A 22,488-nucleotide genomic window follows, 5' to 3' on the forward strand; every position below is an offset into this window, starting at 1 on the left:
CCCTCTCAATAACATCTCCTGATTCTGCCTCTACTTCAGCCCCTTCCATTACAAATGCCTCCAGGATAGAAGATCAGCCAGGAAAGCATTGAATCATCTGCAGGTGACAAAGGATTCATTTTCAATGATCCCAAGTCCATGAATGATGTCATCACAGAGCAACATGTAGATAATGAGGAGAGTGGGCCAAGGATTGATCTTTGAGGGACTCCAGAACAGTACATGTACTGCAGAGATGCTGCTGAATACTGGTATAATCAAGTTTAATCTGGCTTCAAGCAATATAAACAGTACAGGCCAGCAATCCAGCTTTCAAACAGCTGTGTACAGATCTTTCCCAATATTAGGAAAATACCATGGCAAAAATGAAAAAATCACAAAGACATCTTGACAGTAACTGCATAGGTATGAGCTTCAGTACGAGTTATTTTTGACTAACCTCGTACACAAATTGTACGAATGCAGTTATTCAATGTTAACAGGATTAGTTCAGCACAATAGGGATTGCATTAGATCACCAAACTGCTTCCAGCAGAAGTATTAAATTAGCCACTCTCACTCCGACACTTGTTCTAGCTGTGGAGTGGCTGGATGAAAAAAATCTCAAGGCAAAAAGCAGCTGCACATGACCTAAATACACAACACACCTGAAAGTAGCTAGTGCAATAATGGTTTAATTACCTCAGTTTGGAATTCTGTTTTATCAGAAACGCCAACAATAATGAAAATAATTAATTTAACAAGTACATTATTCAGCCTTTAAGACAGGCATACGATTGTTGTATGCTAGTTACTGTGGAGTAAACAATAATTTACATGCTTCAAATATTGTACTGTGGTAAATTGCAATTAAATTATTAATGTCACAGCCAATGATTTATTCATGATCTTTGATAGGATTTATAAAACATGAACCCCTTGAAATAGTCAATTATCATTGGTGAACATTCTTTTGAGTATAAACATTTCCTCAATAAAACTTTAATAAAACCAGGTCTGCTGATATGTTAATCATAAGGCACATGTCACTCCCAAGGTTATGTTCTGTGACATTTCTGTTCAGTTGAACACTATACCAACAGATGTTCAGTGCTTCCTGTGTCAAGGATGGTGTCTTGGAATATGGTGTCCATGTTTGTCTTGAGATTGATGAGACTCGTGCATTTGAATAACGTGCCTGTCAGTCAGTGAATTCAATAAAATCTCTGATTCAGTGAATCCGTATTTTCTAGAAACTTGTGGATTCCATGGCTGAAAAATTACTTGCGGTCCATTTTCCCTGCAACAAGCTGTGATTTCAAAGTCCGTTATAGTCTTCTCTTGGCACCTGCATTCAATAAAATACACTTTAAAAGCTAACAGTGCTCACAGTAACCAAAATTATGAAATATTTGTCATAAAGCACTTTTTGTAGATATAAAAATAATTGGTCAGTTCAGCTTTCCGCAACCATTTTGTTCTGCAACCATGGGTGTGCATAGTGTCAGCAAGCAACTCCACTGTTAGAGGGCAATATAGTCAAATCTGATCTTGTCCTCACCTAATGCAGACACACATGGGATTCCCTATAAGGCTCACTGATCAGAAATCCTGCCTAATACTTGTCCTCTTTAGTCCAGGTAGTAGAACCAAGTGTAGTACCATCAGCCTGGCTAAGGGATCTAAATCAGAAACAGCGGGGATCAAAACTGGAACCTGGCAAGTTATATAGCTCACTGCCACAATGCACAATATTTCACTGAGGCAGCCTTGAAAATTTGTTTCAAAGCACATGGGATTCAAATAGTTCCATGCAGTAACATTATTATGCATCTCTTTTGCTCCAGCATCAGACGAACTTTGTTTGGTTCAACTTGACTTATTTTTTACTCCAGATCCCTTAGTCATTGAGTTTTGCTTTTTAATTATGAGGCCGCTACACTGGGGAGAACCATCCATCCATAATTAGCCATACTCCAGAAGGAGCCATAGGCATCTCTCCCTCTTCATTGCAACTCTGCACACCACTGTTATTCCTCCCTCCATCCAAATTCTGATGTAGTCCACCCATCCAGTCCTTCTCTAACCTGGCCTGTTCTTTCCTGATTTCACCTTCTATTGTTACAAACACCAGATGCTCACCCTGCCTTTTCCAATGGTTGCACTTTCGCAATTTCTACTTTTTCTCTTCAACTAAATGCCCACGAGATGCTAGGACTCTGATTTTCCTGCAGGCAAATTCATTGGTTCGTCACTCTGTCCAGCTGACTCTAAAGGAGCCTTCACCAGAGCCACATTTCAAAAGCTGCAATCCTCTTCATATCAGACTTATTGACCATCCAGCTCTTGCACCCATATGTGCAATGCTCCATACCGCGGATTTCGCAAGTTGCTTTTTCAAATGTAGGCTGTTTATACTTTGTTCAGCTGATGAGTATAGTGGGCAATTGCCTAAATTTCAGCGCTGATATCCACACTTATGGTCACTTTCAATCCCAGAAATTAAAATTGAATCGTCACACTGCTCTCACTGTGAATTGTCATTGAGTGAGTCTTGCCGTTGATGATGTTCAACCTAAACATCAAACTTGACTTTCTCAGCACTTCAGCTTTAATGGATAATTGTTGCTCGTCCTCGGCTATTAGGGTAATGTTATCAGAAAGTCCAATATTCCAGATTTTGTGGCCCACAATACTGACCCCAAGATGTATTGGGAGAGCAGAGCTGACTTATCTCATGACCTTTTCTCCTATGGCATTGAAAGGTTGTGGTGAAAGAAGGCATCCTTGTCTGGCTCCTTTGCCAAAACTGAATGGCTCTGTCTTGTCTCCAAGTACATGTACCACACATTTTGCCTGTTCATAAAGTCTCTGAATGAGCCAGATTAAGTGATGTAGTAATTCAAACCCGTGCCAGGTTTTTGATAGCTCTGCATGGTGAACTGAATCAAAGGCCTTTGCGTAAAGTACAATGAGTACCCATAATTTCTTGCCATTTTGCTTTTTGACATAATTCTCAATTATGTTGCACAGCACCAGAGGCATCAGATGTCCCTCATCTGCAGTGAAACTGAACTGTTCCTTGTTGTGATGAAGTATGAGAGACTTTGATCATTTCTAGGAGGCATGGCTTATCAGGCTAATTGTTCTATTCTTCCAGTAGTTTTGGCTGTCATGAACCTTTGGCAACATCATCAGCTCTGAAACTAGCTAATCACTGACCAAATTCCACTTCTCCATATCAGCTTAATGATTTCTTTCATGGTTTTGACTGCCGTCATTCCTCCAGTCTCAGCTTTAGCAGGTTTGTCATCTAGGCCTGTCGCTTTGCTGTTCTCCAGATTCTTGACTGCATGTTCAACTTCACTAATCAGCACTTCTGGTTCCAAATCCTCCCAAGATACAGGCTGTGTAACGAGCTGCATTCAGATCTGGACCACAGAGTTGGGTGCAGTATTGCTGCCACTGTTATCTACCTTTATCTAATCAACCTCGTAGATCATATTCCTGTCTGCCCCTTTCACACCAATGCCAGTTATTACACTTCTTTTCTTTGACAGAGCCGTGACAACCTTGTATACTTCTTTGGACTGCCCTTTACAATTTGCATCTTCTGCTGCCTGCGCCTTTGCTATCAGCCAGGTCCTTTAGGCTGCTGTACAAGCATTTTTCAATGTTTTTGAAGAGATTTTTGCTCATCAGCGTTCTTCTATCAGCTTCAGACATTCGGTTGATATCCAGTGTTTTTTTGCCAGTCTCAGCTTTTGGCTACACTTTATTCAATGCGGTTTTTATAGCAGACGAGCATCTTTCCCAAGTTGGTTTTGCTTCTCCATTTGAAACCACCTTCTGCTGTAAGACTTGTTCAAATGTACCGGAGTTCTTGTGTAAACAATCCACCTGTCATTTGGGAGAGTTTCCCTTTATATGTTTCCGTCTCCACTAAGTGCCTTTAACATTGGCTCATACAAGCTCATGGTCAGACTCACAATCTGCACTACTCAGCTTTCTGGAATCAATACATTCTGCTCTATTACTATCACCAAAATATTATAAATCATGTTTCTGTCCTATCCACTGGGCAATATCCACACCTAGCATTCTTTTTCATGGTGCTGAAAGCATGTATTTACGTAAGCTAGTTTGTTGTTAGTTAGCCAATCCTTCAGCTTTTCTCCTCTATCATTTTGTTCACCCAAGCCAAATTTTCCACAGCACTTTTGTTGCCTCACTTCCTTTTTTTTGCATTAACGTCTCCCATTACTACTAATCTCCCACGTTTGGAGATGGCATTGACTATTCTTTGAAAGACCACAAACACCTCCTCAACATCATCTTCAGAGAATTCTATAGTTGGCAGTATACTTGGCTGAGGTTCACTGCTCTTGGTTTAGCCTCAATTTGCATCACAACCGCTCCGTTGTTAACTGGTTTCAAACATGTGATGGCGCTCCACAGCTTCAGGGACACCAGAAACCCCATACCATATTGATGATCAACCCCACCAGAATAGTACAGCTTCTACCTTCCTCTATGTTCAGTTGTCCTGAACCTGGCTATCTAATCTTAGCAACGTGAATGTCTTTCACATTCCATCTGGATCTGCTCATGCTGGCCAGTTTGTTCTAACATCTCAGGTTCCTATGTTCAGGAGTCTGCGGCTATCCGGGTAGGTTTGACATCTGCTTTCAGAGTCTGACCTCCCTTGAGGGTTTAGGTAACCCTAGTCATCCATTGTCCTGTGCCTGGTCAGGCCTTTTGCCAGTCGCATTTAGGGTTCCACCAACCCTGGGTGCCCTAGCCATTGGCAACTCACTCGTGTCCTTTTCACCTTGTACTTCCTTTTCGTAGAGGGAGAGACAAATGGTTATGGCTTGAGATCACTACTCTGCATCAAGCTTAGCTGACTGGAAACCTCCAAAGCGCTGAGGTCCTGCTTTACCATCTGCCATGCCATGGAAATGTACTTTTGTTCCTTCACTGCCATCAGAGTCATCAACTGTCCCCAGTCAGCTCTACCGCTTGAGATTTCAGGCACTTGAGTGGTAGATGCCCCCATCACCCATCCGGGGAGAATGGATACTCCAAGTAATACCTGCCATTAATACTTATGGCTCAGCCATATATCATAGCAGCAGCACTATAAATTCAATCTCTGCTTAAATTATTGCAAGTTTATAAAAATAATGGGTGTGGTTTTAGCACTGAGCGCAGCCCCTCACATGAAGGTGGTTTGATCAGTTGCTCAGCTGTTTATGGCAGAAAACACCAGTGCTGACCAGTAGGAGAATGGGGAGCTGGGGGTGGCTACAGGAGAAGGCTATGGCAGCAAAGTCCAGGAGGGGGCTGTTGCAACAAATCTATTTTACATTAAACTGGTAAATAAACAATACCAATAAAAGTAGCACATTTAAAGTACTTCAACCCTTTACTAAACTCAAAATGTCAAAAACAAAAATGCTTTCTGTCCACTAACCTTCAACATTAAAGAGACCCTAGAAATAAGTATCCGGGGATCTTTTGCTGCCATTGATCCACTTCCAACTTGGCTGTACGTTATGAAGGACTTGCTGACCCACCCATTGCCTTTACTGGTTATAAACTGAAGTCAATAGGAATCGGGGGGGAATCTCTCCACTAAAGGAAGACAGTTTTGGTTGTTAGAAGCCAATCATCTCAGCCCCAGGACATCTTGGTGGGGTTCCTCAGGGCTGTGTCCTAGGCCCAATCATCTTAAACTGCTTCATCAAGGACCTTCCTCCAACATAAAGTCAGTAGTGAGAATGTCCACAGATGATTGCACAGTATTCAGTGCCATTTACAGCTCCTCAGATATTGAAGTAGCCTTTGCCTGTATACAGCAAGATCTGGAAATGTTCAGGCCTGGGCTTTTTTGTTTTTTAAAATTCTTTCATGGAAGGTGGGGGTTGCTGGCTAGGCCATCATTTTTATTGCCCATCCCTAATTGTCCCTGAGAAGATGGTGGTGAGCTGCCTTCTTGAACCGCTCCAGTCCATGTGGTGTAAGTACACTCACAGTGCTGTTAGGAAGGGTGTTCAGGATTTTGACCCAGTGACAGTGAAGGAACGGCGATTATAGTTCCAAGTCAGGATGGTGTGTGGCTTTGAGGGCAACTTGTAGGTCGTGGTGTTCCCATGTGTCTGCTGCCCTTGTCCTTCGAGGTGGTAGAGGTCGCGGGTTTAAAAGGTGCTGCCAAATGAGGCTCGGTAAGTTGTTGCAGTGCCTCTTGTAGATGGTACACAACACTGCCACTGCAGAGAAGGGAGTGGATGTTGAAGGTGGTGGATGGGTTGCCAATCAAGTGGGCTGCTTTGTCCTGGATGGTGTCAAGATTCTTGAATGTTGTTGAAGCTGCCCTCCCAGGGAAGTGGAGAATATTCCATCATACACCTGACTTGTGCTTTGTGGATGGTGGATAGTCTTTGGGGAGTTAGGAAGTGAGATACTCTCTGCAGAATTCCCAGCCTCTGACCTGCTCTTGTTGTCACAATATTTACACGGTTGATCCAGTTCAGTTTCTGGTCAATGCTGTTGACTGTCAAGAGGCAATGGTTAGATTTTCTCTTGTTGCAGATGGTAATTGCCGGGCGCTTGTGTGATGCAATGTTACTTGCTACTAATCAGCCCAAGCTTGAATGTTGTCCAGGTCTTGCTACATATGGAAACGGACTGCTTCAGTATCTGAGGAGTTGTGAATGGTGCTACCATTGTGCAATCATCAGTGAACATCCTCACTTCTGACCTTATAATGGAAGGAAGGTCATTGAGGAAGCAACTGAAGATAGTTGGGCCTAGGACACTACCCTGAGGAACTCCTGCAGTGATGTCCTAGAACTGAGATGATTGACCTCCAACAGCCACAGCCACCTTCCTTTGTGCTAGATATGACTCCAACCAATGGAGAGTTTTCCCCCTGATTCCCATTTACTCCAGTTTTGCTAGGGCTCCTTGATGTCACACTCGGACAAATGCTGCCTTGATGTCTAGGGCAGTCACTCTCAACTCACCTCTGGAGTTCAGCTTCTTTCTCCATGTTTGGGCCAGGGCTGTAATGAGATCTGGAGCCGAGTGGCCCTGGAAGGACCCAACTGAGCATCAGTGAGTAGGTTATTGCTGAGTAAGTGTTGCTTAATGGCACTGTCGATGACACCTCCCATCACTTTGCTGAAGATTGAGAGTAGACTGATGTGGTGGTAATTGGCCAGCTTGGATTTGTTCTGATTTTTATGGGCAGAACATATCTGGGCAACTTTCCACATTGCCGGTCGACGCCGGTGTTGTAGCTGTACTGGAACAGCTTGGCTCAGGTTGCAGCTAGTTCTGGAGTACAAGCCAGAATGTTGTCAGGACCATAATCTTTGTAGTATCCAGTGCTGTAGCTTCTTGATAGCATGTGGAGTGGTGGAGTGAATCAAACTGGCTGAAGCCAGGCATCTGTGATACTGGGGACCTCAGCAGGCGGCCGAGATGGATCACCCACTCGGCACTTCTGGCTGAAGATCGTTGTGAACGCTTCTACCTTGTCTTTTGCTGATAGGTGGCAAGTAACATTTGTGCCACAAATTTGCCAGGCAATGGCCATCTCCTACAAGAGATAATCTAAACATCTCCTAATATGATCAATGGCATTACCATCATTGAATCTCCCACCATCAACTTCCTGGGGTGACTGTTGATCAAAAACTTAACTGGACCAGCCATATAAATACTGTGGCTACAAGAGCAGGTCAGAGATTGAGTAACTCACCTCCTGATTCCCCAAAGTCTGTCCACCATTTACAAGGCACAAGTCAGTAGTGTGATGGAATACACTCCACTTGCTGGGAGAGTGCAGTTCCAATAACACTCAAGAAGCTCAACAGCAATCAGAACAAAGTGACCTACTTAATCAGCTCATTCACCACATTAAATGTTCACTCCCTTCACCCCCAGTGCACAGTGGCAACAGTGTGTACCATCTATAAGATGCACTGCAGCAACTCACCAAGCCTCCTTCGGTAGCATCTTCCAAACCTGCAACTTCTACCACCCAGAAGAACAAGGGTTACAGACTCATGGGAACATCACTACCTACAAGTTCCCTTGCAAGCCACATACCCACCCTGACCTGGAACTATTCTTTCACTGCCACTGGATCTAAATCCTGGAATTTCCTCCCTAATAGTACTGCGGGTGTACCTACACCACATGGGCTGCAGTAGTTCAAGAAGGTGGCTCACTACTACCACCTTCTCAAGGGCAATTAGGAATGGGCATCATATGCCAACAACGCTCACATACTGTGAAAGATTTTTAAAAGTTTCATTCGACATCGACCAAGACATAATTCCACATTTTTCTGAAGACATCCCAGAACAAACGTAATAAAAACAATTATTCTTAACTACGTTATATGGTCAGTCATTTACAGGATTCTTGTGATTAAATGGAATAGCTTGACCCCTTCCTGGAAAATCACTTGGATTTGTTCCAAAAACTTGGAATGATCTTTGAGCTTGATCTCTGTCCGAGGACAACGGCAGCAAAAGATGCATAGGACTATCAGCATACCACACTGCCACACAAACCCTTTACAGCCAGCAGAAACTGCTAGGAGTAGCCACTTTTAAACCCTTTGTGCTGTGACCATCAAGAAATAATCCAATAAATGACCCATCATAGACAAAAATCGCTTAACTTCTTTGACACTGCTCCCTATAAATATCTCAGAGTGATCTATGTAAAGCTAATAAAACTTCCTGACTGAGCCAAACTGCAGTGCACAGGGCTTTCTGCTTCGCAGGAAGGGGACATTTCACTTCCAAAGTACTTTTACTATGTTAGTCCTGGAAAACCAGAAAATAAAGAAGCAAGCAGCAAATTATTATTGAATATTAACGTTTATATGCATCCTTTCAGAGTAGCAGTATCATGGCATTTTACTACATTTTATCCCCCATCCATTAAAAGCTCTGATTCATACTGCTCTGTGATCCCACAGGTGCTGATCAACCTCCAGTATTTCACTTCAGCAGCCATTAGTGCCACCTGATCTTTGACACTAAGTGTTGGTTACTTTGCTGCAAGACATGAATTGAAAGCAACACTCAGGCCACACTCCTTTCTACCAAAGGGCACTGAAAAAGGAGTGAGAGCTGATTTTACTCTTCTCCTGTGATCGATTAGCTCAGCGTGGACTTGGGTTCATATGTGGTATTTTCAAAGATCTGTGTAGCTCAGTTTTATATTTTAGGCAGTGATCAATTAAATTATCAGGGACCTCTATTTTATTGTGTGTTAAGGAAAGGTGTATTATTCTTAACGCAATGTAGCTACTTACATTCAACAAGTTCTCTGGCAATCGTAGATTCAAACAATTTTACCTGAAAAGTCCTTTCTTGTCCAGTGCATTCCTTTCTAATTCTTTAGTTAACATATTATCTTCGAGTTTGTTGTTGTTATTGTTTCTGCCTTTATGGTCACGATAAACGTCTCCTGACTCTCCCATTACATTACATTCAATCTGGTACCAAGTTTGCAATCCTCTGAAAAAAAAATTACAGGATTTAGTTAAAATAATGTTTGAAACAAAATTACTTTGTCCCCCTAATTAACCTGCATGTTCTTCTGGTTTTGACCTCTCCCTGAAGATTACATGGCTTTGGCTGGGTAGAAAGTGAATGCATAAGGCATCACAATTATGCAAGTGAGGTTAGGTGGAGCAGTTGGTCTTTTCCCGTCTGTCAGTTTTATAAATTCGTATATCATAGACATTCTCCTCCAAATTTTTGAAAGCTTTTCTTCTCCACTTGCAACCAATTTTGTGCCATTAAGGAGAGGAAGAAAGGCTCAGCTGTGCAACCGGATACTGAAAAGGACTCAGAGGTTTTCTGGCTTGACTCACTTTTCAAGCCCTCGCTCCTTTCCTGGGGAAAGCATGTAAAGTCTCATCTCTTCACAACCCAGCTCACGTTGGTAACTAATGCTGCAGGAAACCACTCCCCAACACTCAGTGTGCTGACCCATTTGATTTTTATAACAAGGCATTGCTTCGCTTTGTGAGCCAAAGCAAGAATCTTCTGAATAAATATGTAACATCTCTAGGCTGGGCTGAGTTAGTTGATTTCAGTTGATGCAACAGGGGAGGTATTGCCAATGTTTCTGGGTCAGGAAAACTAAAACAGGGAGGATTCCTGTTGCTGGTGGCTATCCAGTGACCCTTATTGAAAGTACTTGTACGTGGGCACAATCAAGCTTGGTTGTGCTTCCTCCCACAGTAAGGCTTGTCTGCCTTCACTCACCGTCTAAGTTCATGTTTGAGGCGTGTTTACCTGGCTGATGGGAGAAAATTGGCAGCGAAGAAACAACAATCCTCATAACATCACAATTTAATACATTCTTCATTCACATCCTTCCTACCTCTGTTGTTTCCTTCTTTCATTCTTCTTCACACATTTGATAAGACAATTGGTTAAAAAAGCCATGCTCATCAATAAAATTACAGCTGTGCTGACAATGGAAGCAACCACTGCAACTTTAAAACCAAAATCTTCATACTTCGAAACAGCTGAAATAAAACAGCAATATTTCAGTATTCAATTACCTTCCAAAATCTGCATTATTCGTATTTTAAGGTAGAGAACAATATTCTGTAAAATTTTAAAAAACAAAAGGACAATGCTACTTCCCTGTTGCGAGTTTAAAATAGTGAACATTCTAGAAGGAATTAGGCAAAATGGGAGTAGTACGCAATTGGGAACGAACTCAATGAATGAATAAATATCCTTGTTTTACATAGTCGTATGAAGGTTAGAGACACTAATAATTGGAATAAAACATGGAATAAATATTTGTGGTTGGAAGTCCAGTTCATAGTAGACAACAATTCCAGAAGTGAAACATTGCTCTGATGAAATAATAACACGAACACAAACAGGCTATGGGTCTTGCTTAAGCAGAATAAGGAAGCACATGTGGCTTGCTATGACCAATAAACCAGAGTATTCAAAAGTCTGTGCTACTTGTCTCTACAGAAACAGAACAGCATATTGTAATGCAGCGGATATCACTATTGAACATTTGCAATTTCCAGCTTTGAAATGCCAAGCAGTTTCTGTGCCCATGTAGGAGATCAACATTAACACCAGTACAATTAAGCTCCACTCCAGTTTTCCTCAAGCCTAGCATTCTGATCTTTTAGTTAGCTATTTCATAAGAAACTGCCTGTTTAAATTATTAGCATAATTGATTAACAATGTGATTTTGCGGTCCTCCGAATTAGCATACTTAGTTGTATACTCAGATCAGGCCTATAGACTAAGAGGATTTAACTGATCTTCATAAGTGATTTAGATGAAGAATATACAGCCAAGCCCCTTCAAAATGATGTTTGAAAGTGTACTTACCTGTCTCCACTTTCTTTAACACACCATCACATCAACAGCAAGAATAAGGGAAAGTGTAACATTCACAATCAGTTTCTTTTTTCCCCAAAGAATTTGGTAATAGAGAACCTTTAAACTAACTCCATCTGTTGATATTTTCTGAAGTGTGCACCTGCTGATTCTTAGCAATTTTACACAAGGTCTTAAAGGAGAGCCTGGGTGACTGAAAGCACAGTCTGACAGCACAGAGGTAGGTGGTGTAAAGGTGGGTGTTGTTAGCTTCTATGTGGATGATGTCACCAATACCAGCATGTCAAGGAGGGAGGTACAATACAGCATCAGCAAGGAAATAGGACTCGCCCTACCACCAGATAAACAAAAAAAAATGGCAAAGTAAACAAATAGCAAGACACATCACTGCATTTGGATCCTACTAGGCTGTGATGATGGAATTAAGGAATATGGGGATAGGGTGGTAAAGTGGAGTTGAGGGTTGAGGTAGATGATCAGCCATGGTCTTACTGAATGGCAGAGCAAGTGGGAAGCTGTATGACCTACTCTTGCTTTTATTTCTTACATTCTTTGATGATGTGGAGCGTTATTTGGCTATTTACAAGGTACTGTAGGTTGCACAAGCTGCTCTGTCTGCTGCTCATCAGAGCCCAGCTCCATTCATTGTTAAGATGATAGTTACATACATGCATGAGTGGTGCCAATGGTCTTGCAGCAGCATTATGCCAAGCACACTTTAAAAATGTGTTACTTTATTAGACTCTTGAGACAGTCTCAGCTTCAGTAAAAATAGAAGTACCAGCATTATACTGAGGGCACTATTAGAACACTGTCAAAGTCAAATTGACATTTGACACCTTAGGACTTATACCTACGACACGTTCGGGAGCACTTACATTTTTGTTAAGATTAAATTAAAAGAGTTTTCAATTGTAACTTCTGTTCAGCAATTTCTGCCACTTTTCATGCATGACTCTTAACATTTTCATGATTCAGTTGCGTTTACAACAGGAAAAAGGTCCAGAAGTCTTGAAGCACTGTGCTTATAGCACATACATTGCATGGCTCATATGTAGAAATAGGTAGAAATCTGATGATCTTACGGACCCACTTGTGGACCATCTATGGTCCATGGATGTCAGTTTAAAAACTGGGTACATTAGAACAAAGAATTTCATCTGGAAATCCAACATCAAAACTTGGAACTTATGAAACTGACCTTGGAGTAAAGTCACATATAACTAAGGTGTTTTTTGCAAATAATTATGCTCAATTAAATGGAATGAATAGACTTAATAATGGAAGATTTTATCCATATGAAATGAAATGTAAACATGTAATTCAACTAAATATTGCAACTCATTTAATTCAATTTATGTTTTGATTACGCACACAACTTTCATGGGCACAATTATAATATACTCTGAAAATTAGTCTGATTAATACATACTATTTCTGACATCTCAGATTTTGGATGAATTATTTAAGAGAATTATAATGATGCAAATGAATGAAACTATAAATAAAAACATGTTAGAAATATTCAGCAGGTCAGGCAGTGTCTGTGGAGAGAGAAACAGGTAATGTTCCAGAACAATGACCTTTCATCAAAACTGGAAAAGTTCTGATGTGACAGGGTTTAAGCAAGTAGAGAGGCAAGGAACGTGGGAGGGGAGGAAAGGACAAAAGGAAAGGTCTGTGACAGGGTGGAAGGTAGGAGAGATTAAATGACAAAAGGGGTGGTAATGCAGCAAGTAAAGAAAAAGATGGGTCTAGAGGAGGTGTAAATGGCAACACCAACAGCTGCCAATGAAAAATGGGGATCAGAGGTTATGAACTGAAATTGTGAACTCAGTGTTGAATCCAAGGCTTCTGTTGAGCATATGGTATAATAATTCCTACTGTGTATATTCTGCAGTGGTGCATAATAGGTAGATGCTCATCAAACAGTTTTAAGTGGGATTGATTATACACCTCCACACTCAGTTCTTTAGGGACTAGATAATGGGGAGCAGGTGGCATAGTGGCACTGGTATTCCAGTGACTAGTAATGCTCTAGGGACGTGGGTTCAAATCCCACCATGGCAGATGGTGAAACTTGAATTCAATAAAAATCTGGAATTAAAAGTCTGATGATGACCATGAAACCATTGTGGATTATTAACCACTAGTGTGAAGAATCTATCTTAATGTGAATATCTTAATAGTGGTTCATGAATGTCCTTTGGAGCAGGAAATCTGCTGCCCTTACTTAGTCTGGTTTGCATGAGACTCCAGACCAGCAATGTGGTTGACTCTTAACTGCCCTCTGAACAAGGGCAATTAGGGATGGGCAATAAACGCTGGCCCAGCCAGCGATGCCCACATCCCACGAACAAATAAAAAAAATGTGAATATTTAAAGCAGTAAGTAATCCACTATGTTCAAAATAAGAGATAATATCTCCACGTTCATTTTGGTCTGTCTAATTAACAGTAAGTTGTGCAGCAGACTGCAGCAACATACAAATCAAGTAAAACGGCTCTAATCAAATTAATGCTTTTTGTTTGAATATTTAAAATTTTGCAAATTTTAGCTGCGTAATTGTTTATTTGTACATATCTTTTACATAGAGTTAAACATAGAAAATAGGAGCAGGAGTAGGCCATTCGGCCCTTCGAGCCTGCTCTGCCTTCATTATGATCATGGCTGATCATCCAACTCAATAGCCTGCTTCTGCTTTCTCCCCATATTCTTTGATCCCTTTCACCCCAAGAGCTATATCTAACTCCTTCTTGAAAACATACAGTGTTTTGGCCTCACTACTTTCTGTGGTAGCAAATTCTACAGGCTCACCACTCTCTGGGTGAAGAAATTTCTCCTCATCTCAGTCCTATATGGTCTACCCCGTATCCTCAGGCTGTGACCCCTGGTTCTGGATTCCCCCACCATCAGGAACATCCTTCCTGCATCTACCCTGTCCAATCCTGTTAGAATTTTGTAGGTTTCTATGAGATCCCCCCTCATTCTTCTGAACTCCAGCGAATATCCTAACCGACTCAATCTCTCCTCATATGACAGTCCCGCCATCCCAGGAATCAGTCGGGTAAACCTTCGCTGCACTCCATCTATAGCAGGAAACTCCTTCCTCAGATGAGGAGACCAAAACTGCACACAAATATTCCAGGTGTGGTCTCACCAAGGCCCTGTATACTTGCAGCAAGACATCCCTGCTCCTGTACTCGAATCCTCTTGCTATGAAGGCCAACATAGCATTTGGCTTCTTTACCGCCTGCTGCACCTGCATGCTTACCTTCAGCGACTGGTGTACGAGGACACCCAGGTCTGTTTGCACATTCCCCTCTCTCAATTTATAGCCATTCAGAAAATAATCTGCCTTCCTGTTTATGCTACCAAAGTGGATAACCTCACATTTATCCACATTATACTGCATCTGCCATGTATTTGCCCACTCACACAGCTTGTCCAAATCACACTGAAGCATCTCTGCATTCTCCTCACAGCTCACCTTCCCACCCAACTTTGTGTCATCAGTTTACACCACAGGAACAGGCCATTTGCCCCAAATGTTTTATTCTGGTGTCTATGCTCCATATGAGCCTTCCCTTGCCCTACTCCATCTAACATAACCTTTCATTCCTTTCTCCCTCATGCACTAATCTAGCTTCCCCTTAAATGTGTTTTCTTTAATCGTCCTCATTGCTCTCGCCAGAGTATTATATTAAATGTGCAAGTTTTTTCGGAGATCAGGGAAGATGAGATTTAAAAACAAAAAACTCCGGATGCTGGAAATCCAAAACAAAAAATAGAAAATACCTGGAAAAACTCAGCAGGTTTGGCAGCATCGGCGGAGAAGAGTACAGTTGACATTTCGAGTCCTCATGACCCTTCAACAGAACTAAGTAAAAATAGGAGAGGGGTGAAACATGAGCTGGTTTCAGGAGGGGGTGGGGGGGGGGGGGGGGGGGGGGGGTGATGGAGGAGTGGACCAGGGTGTCATGTAGGGAACGATCCCTATGGAATGCCGCCGGGGGGGTGAAGGGAAGATGTGTTTGGTGGTGGCATCATGCTGGTGTTGGCGGAAATGGCGGAGGATGATCCTTTGAATGCGGAGGCTGGTGGGGTGATAAGTGAGGACAAGGGGGACCCTATCATGTTTCTGGGAGGGAGGAGAAGGTGTGAGGGAGGATGTGCGGGAGATGGGCTGGACACGGTTGAGGGCCCTGTCAACTACCGTGGGTGGAAAACCTCGGTTAAGGAAGAAGGAGGACATGTCAGAGGAACTGTTTTTGAAGGTAGCATCATCAGAACAGATGTGACGGAGGCGAAGGAACTGAGAGAATGGGATGGATTCCTTACAGGAAGCGGGGTGTGAGGAGCTGTAGTCGAGGTAGCTGTGGGAGTCGGTAGGCTTGTAATGGATATTGGTGGACAATCTATCACCAGAAATTGAGACAGAGAGGTCAAGGAAGGGAAGTGTCAGAGATGGACCATGTGAAAATGATGGAGGGGTGGAGATTGGAAGCAAAATTAGTAAACTTTTCCAGGTCCAGACTAGAGCATGAAGCAGCACCGAAGTAATCATCGATGTACCGGAGAAAGAGTTGTGGGAGGGGGCCGGAGTAGGACTGGAACAAGGAATGTTCCACATACCCCATAAAGAGACAGGCATAGCTGGGGCCCATGCAGATACCCATAGCCACACCTTTTATTTGGAGGAAGTGAGAGCAGTTAAAGGAGAAATTGTTCAGTGTGAGAACAAGTTCAGCCAGACGGAGGAGAGTAGTGGTGGATGGGGATTGTTCGGGCCTCTGTTGGAGGAAGAAGCTGAGAGCCCTCAGACCATCCCGGTGGGGCATGGAGCTTTAGAGGGATTGGACGTCCATGGTGAAGAGGAGGCGGTTGGGGCCAGGGAACTGGAAATTGTTGATGTGACGTAAGGTGTCAGAGGAATTACGGATGTAGGTGGGAAGGGACTGGGCAAGGGGAGAGAGGAGGGAGTCAAGATAGCGAGAAATGAGTTCCGTGGGGCAGGAACAAGCTGACACGCTCTCCGCCCCTCCCCTCCTTAAACCAGCTTATATTTCACCCCTCTCCTATTTTTACTTAGTTCTGTTGAAGGGTCATGAGGACTCGAAACATCAACTGTACTCTTCTCCGCCGATGTTGCCAGACCTGCTGAGTTTTTCCATGTATTTTCTATTTTTTGTTTAAGATAAGATTTAAGTCAGCTCATTTGAATACTGAGACCAGTGCATAAGGTGGATTGGCCCAGAGGCAGAGGATCTGAAAGCATCAGACATCAACTGCAGAGTTAGAGGTTCATCGCTCTCATGTCCCAGAAGCCAACACCAGTGGCCTGGGGTAAACCACTCAATTTATAACTATGAGGTGTATAAATTCTAGAACATTGTTAACCATCAGCACATAGAAACCAGCAGACTGCTTTCTAATGCTGTTAGACTTATTACATAGTTGACAAGCTAAGTGTAAATTAATCTCACCAGTTTATACCAATCTTAGATATTGATTTCAACTAGAATTTGACAATCTGAAAACTAGTTAAGGTGGAGTTAGTGTGGTAGAATTGGACTGCCACTATAAGCTCTCATTTATTTGGTAGTTAACCCCATCTACTCTTTTAAAAACATACTCAGTATTGCCAATCATGATCTTGAAGTTAATAAGCAATTAATGCATGACCTGCATTAGCAGTGGGTATCCTAATTGGAGGTTTTTGAGGTAAATATGAATACAAACTAAACAAGGTTGGCATAAGAAACCTTTGCAAGCCAAATAAAAATATCATTCACTCCTAGGTGTAGACCGGGTGGTAAACTGGAGACAGTTCCTTGGCAAGAATTTATGGTGAAGGGGTTAAGGATTTGTCTTCTGCTTCCTTGACAAATATATATCTGGATACCTATCCCAGGTTTCTTACACTAGCCTTTTCTGTGCGAGCAATAGCTTTGGCAACATTTCCCTGTAAGTATTTCTAGCCATGTTATTACATCCCTCAATCTTGGCACCTGGGAGGCAATACATGATTCAAAGTCATAGCTGTAATAAAGATTTCCTATTCCTCTAATTAATCAATACAGCTACCGCTTGCCTGTTCTCACCAGTACCTTTACCAGCTTCCCCCGCCCCCCATGTGAAACAACTTGCTTTAAGAGTCGAGATGCTGCTTGTTATTGTCCTTCTGTTTCACTGGCACTTATCATTGCAGGCATCCAGTTCAGCAAACTATTTAGATAATTCCAAACAAGGGAATCTCCTCTACATGCTATTCCGATCTCCTCTTCCCTTATTGATCAATGGTCAGTTGTTGCCCCTTCTCTACTTCACTCCTCTTTTCTATCTGTATGTACGCAAGCAACGCATGTTATGGAGTATTTTCCATTATGCATAAACTTTTACAGTTTGAACTTCTTGTCTCACTTTTGTACTACTATGGAATGTCTCCAGCTATTGCTCAAGGCTGTTTACTTTCAGCTGGAAGAAATCCAGCTGCACTTTACTATTCCTGTAGGAATGAACTGATGAATCGGTCTCTTGTGATCTGTCATGTCCTTTCTTCAAAAGTACTCATTAAACAAAGTTTCAGAGATGTTATAGTTACATACTGCTGACTGACTGCTATAAGGCACCAAAATTAAACTCTGGTTAGGACCCAAGCACATCAACTATCAGCCTTCAACAAGCAGTAGCTGTGCTGATGCCAAGAACACGCACTCATCAACTGGCAATAACAGATCATTAAAAACACAAGAACATAAGAAATAGGAGGAGTAGACCATATGGACCCTCAAGCTTGCTTCTCCATTCAATATTTTCATGGCTGATCATCGGCCTTAACTCCACTTTCCCACCCGCTTCCCATTTCCCTCAAGACACCAAAAAGATCTGACTATCTTAGCCTTAAATATATTCAACAATGGAGCATCCACAACCCTTTGAGTGAAGAAATTTCACTTAATTTCAGTTCTAAATGAACGTTCCCTTATTCTGAGACAGTGCCCCTGTTGTCTAGATTCCCCAGCCAAGGGAAACGACCTCTGTGTCTACTCTGTCAAGCCCCTTCAAAATCTTCTATGTTTGAATGAGATCACCTCCTATTCTTCTAAACTCCAAGGAGTACAGGCCCAATTTACTCAGCCTGTCATTATAGGACAACCCTTTTATCACAGGACCTAAGCTAGTGAACCACCTCCAACGCAAGTATATTCTTCCTTTAATATGGAGACCAATTGTGCACACAGTGCTCTAAGTGTGGTCTCATCAAAACCCTGTACAATTGTAACAAGACTTCCTTATTCTTGCACTACAACCCCCTTGCAATAAAGGCCGACATGCAATTTGACTTCCTAATTGCTAGCTGTACCTGCTTGCTAACTTTGTGTTCCTTGTACAAGTACACCCCAGGTACCTCTGAACATCAACAAGTTTCACACCTTTTTATAAATATTCTGCTTTTTTATTCTCACTATCAAAGTGAATAACCTCACACATCCCCACATAGTATTCCATCTGCCTCCTCACTGCCCATTCACCTAACCAGAGTTTAAAATACCTTGTGTCTCCTTCTCACAGCTAACATTCCCACCTAGCTTTGCATCATCAGCAAACACCGATACATTACTCTCAGTCTCTTCATCTAAGTCATTAATATAGATTGTAAATAGCTGAGGCCCTAGTACTGATCCTTGTGACAATCCACTTGGCACAGTCTGCCAACTTGAAAATGCCCCATTTAGCTCCACTCCCTGTTTTCAGTCTGTTAACCAATCCTCAATTGATGCTAATATATCACCCCAAACTCCATGAGACCTTATCTTGTATTTTCACCTTTTGTGAGGTACCTTATTGTAAATATCACAATGCATCAATAGTCATTAACTCCAGTGCTGACCAATTTTGTTAGTCTACTTTGGACACTTTGCTCAAGAATCCTCAAATGCCATGGATAACCGAATCTTCTGCGCCAAACTGCAAACAGCAAAATTGAAGTATCATAATGAAGACCAGATGCTTGCTAGGCTGATCAACAACTCAAATTTGTCAGAAACATTATTTTTCTACAAGTCACTTAATCAACCTCACACCGAATAGTGGTGAATCCAGTATCCAGTTGTTTCTGAGTCCACTTTAACCATATTGCCCATGTGGAACTGACAGACAGCAGTCCATAAATGACTAAGTGATATTTTATTTTCTTTTTCCTCAATGAGATTTGGGGCTATTTTGGATTGCTTAAATAATAAAGTGACCTTTGAAAGTTCAATGTCGAACAAACTCTATTAGGTATAAAACTTCATTTTAAATCCATCAAACTCGAATCATTTCACACATAACCAAAATGCACGTGTGCACTGCTGAGCACAGAAGTATTTTACCTCACTCCCAATGAATCAATTAATGAACAGCAAGACTGAGATAAAACCTTCTATCCCAAGCATCTGCAGTAAGCAAGAACTTTTGTGTAGATTCACAGCAGGCAAAAAAAAACAGGCCACATGGTATAGAATCGTGCAAAATTTAGAGGATACCGCTGAGTTTTATCCTCCTATACAGGCCAAAGTTTATAAGGATGATCAAGCATCAAAGCCTGCATTCTCTCTGTCGGTTTCGGGGTTCTCAACCACTGTGCTAGCTCCTTAAAAGCAAGGTTGTTTTAAGTTATTAACACAGGAACCTAAACCAAAGCATCAGTGTTAAAAACTGCGCGTGTTTAAGTGCAACAAAAGGAAGTGAAGATCTTATTTCCGTACAACTGCATGAAATATTGATCATTTGATGTTCCGACAGACTGTTGGCGGAAGTGGTCGTACACTGGGTTTCAAGAACAAGAGAATGTACAATTTCAATTATTCCTCTATTTCAATGTTAAGTTGATCAATGAGAAAACAGTTGTCATGCAGAATGCAACACACTACAAAAACAGACTTAGTTAAGCTCAAAATAAAGTTGCACAAGGAAACGGGAAACTATCTGCGATGGCTACAGTATTTTAATAAAATCAGAGGAAGAGGCGTAAACCCATTTCGTTTCGAACCTGACATTACTTCTCCAAAAAAAAAATAAAGCGTTCAAAATTATTGCATAAAAACAGGGCATTATTCATACAACGAATATCGTTCACTCTTGATAAAAGCTCGTAAATCTGCAGGAAAATAACTCAGAAAATATTTCCATGAGAAAATGGATAAAGGGTTCGAATTAAGCCTTGGAACAACCTCTGCATTCCCCCCAGACTAATGAGCGGGGACCGGACTGAGCATCTTCAGCCTTCCCCCATCTCATCGGGAGGGGGCGCTCACCACGCTCCACCGCCGCCAATGTACCCAGAAGACAAAGATGAGCCAGAAACTAATTTCTTAAACCAATTGCCGCGATTAAACAATTCCACCGAAACATCCCTCCAGCCCAGTCTTCCAGTCACTCATATCTTTTTTCCTATTTAAATAATTTGACCTACAACAATTTGAAGCCAAATCTAGTTTCCTTTAGGTCTCTATAATTTTACCTTGTTTGAAAAGTTAAACTCAGGTTTACAAATCTGACAAGACGATTGTGTTTGCAATGGGATATTCAAACGTCCCCTTAAAAATCCTCTTAAATGGTAAAACGAGGCAAGTGTGAATAAGTGAGATTTGCTGTCCTGCCCTTGTGACAGTGCTGCTGGAATCTGTAGTATTTCACCCGATGACAGCGGGTGGATAATCTTACTGCAGGAAATTTGTACCAGAATATTTAAGTGGCCGGGCTTCTGTCCCAGTTAACACTGTGCAAATACACTGACTCCAGGTATGTATTTGCAATGGCGTCCAAAAAGGGAGACATGCCATCAAAATGCAGCACCATCAGCAAAAACTGTCGTATCTCTCTGTTCAGGCAATTCAAGGCGGCAAATTCCCCTCACCTTTATGATTCTGGACGCTGTTGGCATCTTCCGAGAATACACCTATTCCTGAGTTATTAAAGGGCGATTCGGTAGCTGTTTGCATATCCGAGGTTACCAATTGATCGCCTCAATTAATCCTTGTTTTTTAGTTTTTTTTAAGACGGATCACTTTTTCTGCCTTTTTGTTGTCGAGACCTGAGACTCGGTGGGTTTTTTTGTTGTTGTTGTTGTTTCTGAGCTTTCAAAGTCTGATCCTTTTTCTGGTGCTTTGTCTTCCTGAGCCTTGTGTTGGGAGGAAAATTACTGATCGCCCGCCGTGTTTGTAATGCACGACATCACAGGGAGACGTTTAGTGGCGGATGGTCCATTTGTGTCCCTTTCCTTGGTCACTAATTCGAGGCGATCGAACAGTCACACCAGTTCCATCAGCAATCCGAAAAGTTGCGTGACTGCCGTTATACCACACACAAGTATCACTTCCTCGTTAGCTTTGTTCCCCCCCCCCCCGCTCTCCACCTACGAGCTGTGGTTTCAGTATGAAGCAACGCTTCACTTTGAACAGGCATTCCGGTCTCTCGATGGGAATGGTAAAAATCCGCTTCGGCGGAGGATTTGCACCCAGGGGTGCATTTTGTCAGCTCTCAATTGATACCAGGTTGAAACACGGCGAAGTGCACAATCCTGCCCCAAGCAAAAAATCTGTTAGTTAGAATGGGGTGGGCGGAGGGTGTACCTATCATGGTTTTATTTTTACACCGGAAAAACAACGCTAAGAGAAAGATAAGATCGATGAAGTTTTACAGTTCTCTGCAGCAGACCTCATGACCTAAATCCTCACTACCAACATTTTAATGAACAATTTATCTTCAGCCTAAAAATCTGCAATTGAAATTCTTTATGCTGATGTATAGATTCGCTGTTCAATGCTGAATTAACGACGTGACCATTTTTCAGGTTAGTATCTACACTGGATTGAAAACTGCCCCAATTACGTCCATTTCTGCAAGTTCCAAACACTTGCAAACACACTTCATTCTGAGGCGGTGGTGTTTTTGCACCTATTTTGTGCTTGCATCAATATCATGGTTCTGCTCGTTCTCATGATATAACAGAAAAGACATGACTAACTTAAAATGATAAAGAATCCATTTTATTTTACTTTACTTGGATATAAATACACCAGTGTGTCAGTTATATGGGCGCATTAGC

The 22,488-nt window shown here is 42.0% G+C and overlaps 1 protein-coding gene across 1 annotated transcript; it reads right to left on the reverse strand.

Annotated features, from left to right (window-relative positions):
• Positions 1-246: 246 nt before the first annotated feature.
• Positions 247-21,979, reverse strand: LOC144681674 (uncharacterized). The gene is made up of 4 exons (XM_078543493.1): positions 21,298-21,979; positions 10,399-10,546; positions 9,363-9,524; positions 247-1,327 (listed from the first exon to the last, which is right to left on the reverse strand). The coding sequence occupies exons 1-4, from the start codon at positions 21,380-21,382 to the stop codon at positions 1,102-1,104; spliced, it is 621 nt and encodes a 206-aa protein (XP_078399619.1). The 5' UTR covers positions 21,383-21,979; the 3' UTR covers positions 247-1,101.
• Between the last annotated feature and the right edge of the window lie 509 nt (positions 21,980-22,488).

Source organism: Cetorhinus maximus, chromosome 6 (assembly GCF_964194155.1).
Source record: "Cetorhinus maximus chromosome 6, sCetMax3.hap1.1, whole genome shotgun sequence".
Lineage (NCBI taxonomy): Eukaryota > Metazoa > Chordata > Chondrichthyes > Lamniformes > Cetorhinidae > Cetorhinus > Cetorhinus maximus.